The sequence below is a fragment of the Aegilops tauschii genome, chromosome 7 (assembly GCF_002575655.3).
Source record: "Aegilops tauschii subsp. strangulata cultivar AL8/78 chromosome 7, Aet v6.0, whole genome shotgun sequence".
NCBI classification, from domain to species: domain Eukaryota; kingdom Viridiplantae; phylum Streptophyta; class Magnoliopsida; order Poales; family Poaceae; genus Aegilops; species Aegilops tauschii.
In genome coordinates this window covers 565430591-565438927 of record NC_053041.3, presented here as the reverse complement: position 1 = coordinate 565438927, position 8337 = coordinate 565430591, and the positions used below count along the sequence as shown (strand labels likewise).

General features: G+C 38.9%; 1 protein-coding gene across 1 annotated transcript; it reads right to left on the bottom strand.

Moving 5' to 3' along the window:
• Window positions 1-2252: 2252 nt before the first annotated feature.
• LOC109735979 (BTB/POZ and MATH domain-containing protein 2) lies at window positions 2253-2795 on the bottom strand. The gene has a single exon (XM_020295178.2). The coding sequence runs from the start codon at window positions 2793-2795 to the stop codon at window positions 2253-2255; it is 543 nt and encodes a 180-aa protein (XP_020150767.1).
• Window positions 2796-8337: the final 5542 nt, after the last annotated feature.

Here is an 8337-nt window from a genome sequence, read left to right as displayed (position 1 = left end):
AGAAACCTCTGCGTGTGTAGTTCTCTGTGTAGCTCAGAGTGGCGTTTGGATGAGAACCTTGTGGCCGTAGAGAAGTGTTCCCTTCGGGTGAAACTGCCTGAGAAGACGATAGGAATTTACCCCATAAATTTGCAATTAAAACTGCTAAGTGAACGTAACTAGCTACATCTGATACAACATAATGATAAATATGGTGAGTACTGAGTAGGATTTTACACCTCTGCGCACACCGTCGGACGAATTGTTGGCCTCGCCAGTCCAGAATAGATCATGTATCAAATAAATAATCAAGTTAGAACGTGAAGGTAATCATACTGAATAAATAATCAAGTAGGATTTTACACCTCTGCGCACACTCGGAAATTACCTTCAAACTCTTGGCGATCGAAGCGCCTTCTTGGCTACTCTACTAGCAGTGGTGGTAGCTAAACTATGAAGGAAACGGTGCTCTGGTGGAGAGTTTGGATGCTCTGAGTGCTTCGTGCTCTCCCGTCTTGTGTTGTGTTCTTGAGCCCAGCGTCTCCTTTTATAGCCGCGGGGGGTGGCTGCCAGGGAGGCCTTCAGGAGTCTTCCTTCACTTATTTTACACACGGTAGTATGCACGCGTGTCCTACTAGGGTACATGCGTGTCCTTCTAATAATATAGAAAAATCCTACTAGGGTACAAGCGTGTCCTTCTAATAATATAGGAAAGTGCGAGAGAGAGTGCCGACACTTCAATCTTCTGGAATCTTTGCTTTCTTCACGTGGCATTGTCTCTCGGTGAATAATTGACTCGCCTCCGTGTACCAGTCTTCACTCTTTGGCCATACAGATCTTTATGCGATTAGCCTTCAGAGCTTCTTCTGCCTTCAAGAATCCTTGTGGCAGTGTATGCGTACATACATGCCAAGGCTGCTTCAGCATTGCTTCATTTATTTTAATTTAACTTGATTAAATATTCAACATTGCTTATTCTTTTTTTTTTTTACTGGGGTCTTCCTTGCCCATATGATTGATAATGCCTTATCGATAGCATAGCTATTCTTTGGATTTCTACCAATATTCGGGATGGGTGTATATATATATATATATATATATATATATATATATATATATATATATATATATATATATATATGACAAATGTTTCGTACAAGCAGTGGTAGTTACCACCACTTGCGTTTTGTATGTTGTATGTACTATCTGTCGAAACCGTGAGTATGTACGTATAGTATGTAGTATATAACAGTGATTTGGTAGTATATATATACTAATTTTTAGGTAGTATGTACCATTTTTTGAGTATGCTCTTTTTTACGTACAAATATGTACGTATTTGATAAATATAACAAAAACTATGGGCTCATATGCAATTTTTTCACATAATTTGCTTTGAAATATCTTAGATATAGTATATGAACATATTTAAAATAATAAAATAGTATATATATATATAGAGTACCACTTGGTAGTATATGAGATATGTGGGGTAACTACCACCGGGTGGTAGGATGGATTTTCCCTACATACATACATACATACATACATACATACATATATATATATGTTATCTAGAAAGTAAAGCTATAAACTTCATAAAAAATGTAAAGCTATACTTGGACGTGTTTAAGTTTCAAACTCTAATTTGTAGTACTTGCTTATGGTTTAGTCAACATTTTATACAAATTTCAGAAATGGTAGCTCTTTCTTTTCTGTATTATAACATTTCAACTTTGAGTCTAATTTTAAAAAAGAACAGTGCAGGTCAGAGTCAGATGAAGACCGGAGGCATATGCAGTGCTGGGAGTGCTGCTCCCGCTCCTCGATGCTGGCATAGCCAGATAGGCCTGGACGTTGCCAGCTTGCTCCGTGAAACACAGTGGAAAACAAACCAGCTAGTCCAGTACTCCATTAACACACAGTTGAACTATTTTTGCTGGTTTTCATTGACATGCATAGGCGATTACAAAGACAAATTTCTGCCAAACTCGACATAATACGACGACACTCTACAAAGGTTCAGTTTAAACACTAAAACACAGAAAGCTGAGAAAAGTTAAAAACGAAACGACTCAGACATTCATCTTATAAGTTCGATGATTCCATTACAGACCCGATGACCAAACGACGTGCACAACTGTGCTTAAGCAAACATTCCCACTTAAACAGAAGTAATAACAGTAGAAGATAAAAAAGAGACATAGCAACATTGCCTCCACAATCATGATATCGCGCACAACCGATCGAACCCAAGGATCCCACCGGCCAGTTCAAACGCCACGACGAACTGCGGAAACCAGGATGGCCTTGGTGACCGTTTTCCCTAGTGGCACGGCCACATCACACCTGACACTAAAAACATCGTCCTTCACGTAATGATTCTCCAAGTCGCTCCTCCGGATGAAATCACTGTAGCCCCGCGCAGCATTACCACCTTGCTTGTGGGAGAACGTCCACATACCGCCGTGACGGATGTAAGACGGCACGGGGTTCCCGGCCTGATCGAGCAAACTAATTGTGAATTTGGCCTTGACTTCATCCAAAGCAGTGTGAACAAGACACAGGAAGATGGATATCGAAGCTGGATAGCCCTTTTGGGTACCGTTGGGGAAGTATTTCAGACACCAGCGATGGCCTCCGACGGTGAAACACTCCGAGGTGATGAATTTGCCAGTGCCGAGCCCCATGGTGTAGGAGTAGCCGTTGATGCGGAGAATGTGGGATCCGATGGCCTGGGCGTCGATGGTTGACGCGGTCAGCGACGGCTCGTCGCCGCTTGTGGCACCGATGGCGGATGCAGCAGCGTTGGACATGGCGAGCTTTTTACGGTAGAGTGGAGGTAGAGAATGGCAGATCAGGGAGGCCGTGAGGCTCTTATAGTACTCACAAGCGTCACAGGATTGGAGTTAAGTTGGTAGTTGGGCAGTCGGGGGAGCGTCGCGCAGCCGGTGACGTTATTTCTGGGAGAAGCCAAGAAGTCCAAAGTGTCTAGGAAATTGTATATAAAGTTAATTAGGTGATTAATTACCGCATCAAATTGAATTTATGTGGGTGGTGCATGTGTAGCGGTAGCCTATCGCCACCGTGGTTAATTGCCTCGGTCGTGGAGTACGTTGATGGAAGCCACCATACGCGCCTCCCGCTCCCCATACGCGCTGTCGTCCGCTCAATGCTCATATGGCCAAGCGGCTCCCGTTGAGAAAAAGTAAAAGCACGTTTTTGACGATTACAGCAAACGTTGTCTGGTTACTTTCTCTCTCCAGAGAAAATTATTTCTAGGTTTTCTCTTTTTTGATTCCAGAACTCAGAGGGAGTATACCATTATTTTGCATAGAACAGTCAGCTAAAAATTCCGCTTCGGTACAGCCCCCCTCACTAATAAATGTATAAATGCCAATATGAACATTTCACAATGTATATGCCAGAGACGCCATGTACAAGGCTCTCTGATCTGGTGCTTGCGCGCCTCGACCGGCCTATTATGTCACGTATGTCCATTTTATGTATAATATAAATACTGCGAAAAGAGAGATAACAAGGACTTAAAATTGGGACCGTGCACAGTTAGCGCATGCTGCTTGCCACTCGACCCAACACCTGTTTGTGATTTCATATAGCGCGAATTATATAAGAACACACAGCAGCATTCATATATAAAAACATATTTGAAAAAACATCAAAAGTTTTCTTAAAATGTGAATGTCGAACACCTTTTGGAAAAAGCAAATATTTTTTGAAACTCTACGCTTTTCTCTAAATTTTGAACAATTTCCGAAATTCCAAAAAACATTTTTTCCAAAAATATGAACAACTTTACTGATCCTGAACATTTTTTGAAATATATAAAAAATTCTAATACCGAAAAGTTTATCAAAATGCAAGAAAAAATTGAAAATTCCAAACATTTTTATAAAAAACACAAAAAAAATCAAATATATATGTTTAAGACACTATCTTTTTTCAAAACAAGACAAATTTTTTAGAAACTCCGACAAAAATTGAAAGAAGCAAACTTTTTTTTGATGTGTGAAATTTTTTGAAAGCCAGAACATTCTTGAAATCCTGATTTTTTAACATGTCAACAAAAACGAAAATAATAATGCATTTTAATTTCTGATTTTTTTGGAAAGCGTGAACATACTTTTGAAATTAGACCAAAATTTGAAAACATGAACATGTTTTAAGTTCTTTTTCCATCAAATATTATCTGGAAAACCATTTACTGTTTTTAATTTTATCCTTTTATATTTATTAATTATGTTAAAATTTGAAATAACGGTTAGAGTGCCTATTCAAATTATGATTCTAAATACTCTTTTCCTTCAAACATGGCATGGATGCCTACCATGTGCATGCCCACCGATTGGCAAAACTTGTAGCCATTTCCAAATCTATAATACCTAAATAGTTCATCCCCACTAAACTATTTCTGTTGGCATGCAAGCTATCCAGGTCATCATACATGTCCCACACCCCACTATCATATTTCTCTTCACATGCAAATTATCCAAGTCATCATACATGTCCCACACATATGCCACCTCATACAAAAATAATAATCATCATGCCCCACATATTCCACCTTAGGAAATTCCATCAAATCCTGCGATACAACTTCTACCAACACGGGTTTCCTGCTGTGCGTGCATGCATGCATGGTTCTTTAGTCTTCTTCTTTCCCCAGGCCGTTCCTCTTCCAATTCCACCAGTAATCACCATTAAGTATGTACTCATCTCGCCTCCTTCTTGCTGTCTTCTAACTCCATCGATCTTAGTGTCCACTACCATCATGTGCCACCATCAACTTCTGCGGTCCGGCCACACCATTGCATGCCTCTGCGAGCCATCTCATACTTCTAGGGATTGTTCCTCTAGAATTCTCAACCCAATTGTGAGAGGATTGAACCTAATGATTCGCCCTCAATTTTTGCTAGGGAAGTGAATGAAGTCAATCGAGAAGGGAGCAAGCGACGAAGATCGGCAGGGCTTGCAGGCATCCTCGCAGCGGCCGGCGATAAGCGGTTGTTCTGTACAGGTAGGAATGCCACGTCCGCATGCTCAGTTTCAACCAAGAAATTAGACAAGGGAATGATAATTATGGATCTAAAAAGGAAGATCAGTTCCTGGTTGGTTCTTTTTTGTGCTTAATTCGAAAGGAGGCTCCTTTCACGTCATGGACAAAGTCCCCTAGGGCATTTGTCAAAACAAATTATATATGTGTGCTTCCATCGTTGAGTGGACAAATCGAACTTCTCGGCCAGTTGTTCATCGCCACTAGTAGAAAACAGGGCTTTGGTCACAGGGCAGTATTCACATTAGTCCCGGTTCAGTCATGAACCGGGACTAATGTGAGCATTCGTCCCGGTTCGTGCGGCTAAGGCATTAGTCCCGGTTCACCTGGGCCCTTTAGTCCCGGTTGGTGCCACGAACCGGGACTAAAGGGTGCGATGCCCATTAGTCCCGGTTGGTGGCTTTGAGGCATTAGTACCGGTTCATGGCACGAACCGGTACTAAAGGTCCCATTTTCAAACTCTACCCCCCCCCCGGACCGCCTTTTCAGTTTTAGAAAAAACAAAAGAAAATGATGGAAATGTCAAAAAAATAAAATAAAATAAGTTTCCCATGTGATATGTGGTCTAGTTGTTGGCAAAATTTACAAACATGAATTTCGACTTTATTTGCAAAATCTCTCTGGAATTTGTAAAATGGGCATAACTTTTGCATACGAACCCAGATGAAAAAGTTTTTTATATGAAAAACCATCTACTCAAAAAGTTACATCCGAAGGGATTACACACAACTAGGAAATTACCTTCAAACTCTTGGCGATCGAAGCGCCTTCTTGGCTATTCTACTAGCAGTGGTGGTGGCTAAACTACGAAGGAAACGGTGCTCTGGTGGAGAGTTTTGATGCTCTGAGTGCTTTGTGCTCTCCCGTCTTGTGTTCTTTTCTTGAGCCCAGCGTCTCCTTTTATAGCCGCGAGGGATGGCTGCAAGGGAGGCCTTCAGGAGCCTTCCTTCACTTATTTTACACACGGTAGTATGCACTTGTGTCCTATTAGGGTGCATGCGTGTCCTTCTAATAATATAGAAAACAGGAATATTTGCTTTCTTCACGCGGCATTGTCTCTCGGTGAATAATTGGCTGGCCTTTGTATACCAGTCTTTTTTCTTCGGCCATACAGATCTTCATGTGATTAGCCTTCAGAGCTTCTTCTGCCTTCAAAAATCCTTGTGACAGTGTATGCGTACATACATGCCAAGGCTGCTTAAATATTCAGCATTGCTTCATTTATTTTTAATTTAACTTGCTTAAATATTCAACATTACTTATTCATTTTTTTTCAATTTTTTTTCGGGGGGTCTTCCCTGCCCATATGAATGATAATACCTTATCAATATTTAAAATATCTATTCTTGGAATTTCTATCAATATTCGGGTCGGGTATAGTCCTCCGCGCCCGAATAATTGATAGCAATATCAATATAGGCAACTTGGGCTTTATTCAGGTCGCTGCCCATGCCCTGCTATGTCCATATGATCATCATCATCATTTAACATATTGAAATCATATTTTTGATCGCATTCTTTCTTTATTTCTTCAAATTTTTCGTTTATTTCATGCCTTAATTCTTTTAATATTTCTTCTTTCAATTCTTTTTTCATTATTTTTGAAAATTCTTCTAATCTTTTATCCATATCTTGATCTATGTATTCACTGTCTAAAGGGTCAAGCCCGTTTAGAAGGCATTCTTGATATGTCTTATATTTTGGAGATTCTTCCTTCTTTATATTTTTTGAGCTTGATGCCTCCCTCTTTGTGGGAGTTGGTGAAGCAGGTATTGCTCTTCTCATTTGGATATAATCTTTAGCCTTTGGGTCAATATAATAATCTGGTCCTAATACCTTTTTTGCCCAAAGTAAGGCATCATCTATACTATAATATCTTTTGAATGTTAAATCTTGTCCTTTTCTTTTTGCATCTAATTTTTCAATCATGATATTTTCCCATTCCAAATATATGCCATGTTTATTTCCATCAAATATAAGATATAGTGTTTCTCCTTTTGGTATTTCAGTCTTTTCTGGCTTTGGCAATTTTTTTTTTAGTTCGCTAAAATATTCTGCCAAGCTATTCAGAATTGATAACATATATCCCATTTCCTCTCTTTTGGTGGTATATTGGAACCAGAAATTATCCAATATGCAGCGTTGAACTTCATCAAGCTTGATATGAGCCTTTGGCTTGAAATTGAATGTATTTGGTTGAAATACTTTCAGCCTATTTTCTTCTCCAAAGAAGATATATTCCTCCTTGGTGTGGAATAATCCTTTCCTCATATCTGCAAATTTGATGCACGAGAAAATATGTCAGGTAAGGTATTACCCTTCCCCTTAATATGCTCAAAAATAACTTTATAACCATTCCCAGCTATGGTATCTTCAAATAAGACCCATCTTCTGGTTGAGCTTTTCTTACTATTAATTTTATTGTAATATCGACATATAGCTTCACAGTCTGTTCGCACTGTAAATTCTTTAAATCCTAGATATAGCCTAAATGCATTTATTGCATTTATGACTGCAAGGATTTCCCTATCAATATTATTTACCGTCTTTAATTTGTAACTTCCTGAAGCATATATGCATATTTTTTCATCTACCTTTGGAGAGTATTTATCGGGCTTTTGTTTTAGTATCGCACCCCATCCTACCTTAGATGCATCTGTCTCAATTATAAAATAATTGTCTTCTAGAGGCAATTCTAGGGGTTTTAAATTCTTGACTTTTTCTTTGATGGCCTTTACTAATTTTATATCTTCAGAATTGAAGTATCTTTGACCATTTTTTCTTAATTTAGCATATAAAGGTCCGGTAGCTTTGCTAAGTTATCTATATAGTTTCGCACATAGTTTACAATTCCTAAGAATTGCTGTAAAACCGTTTTATCACTCATATTATCAGGAAACTCTAATATTTTCTTTGCAATATGATCTCCTATTTCATGACCAAGGACATTTATTTTCTCTTTGCAAATTTCCATCTTCTTTTTAGATAGTATGAGCCCATTTTGTTCTACCTTTCTAAAGAACACTTCAAGATGGGCTATGTGCTCTTTGTATGATTTTGAGAATACTAACAAATCATCTACGTATACCAATATAAATGCTTGATTCTCATTAAATATATTTTGCATTTTTCTTTGAAATAATGCAGGCGCATTCTTTAGAGCTAATGGCATTACTAGCCATTCATAATGGCCTTGTGGACAAGTAAATGCTGTCCAGGGAATAGATTCTTCAGCCATTTTTACTTGCCAAAATCCTGCCTTTAAGTCGAATTTAGAGAAATAT

Excerpts from the sequence above, each read along its gene's own strand:
- LOC109735979 (XM_020295178.2), bottom strand. The coding sequence starts at position 2,795 with ATGTCCAACGCTGCTGCATCCGCCATCGGTGCCACAAGCGGCGACGAG.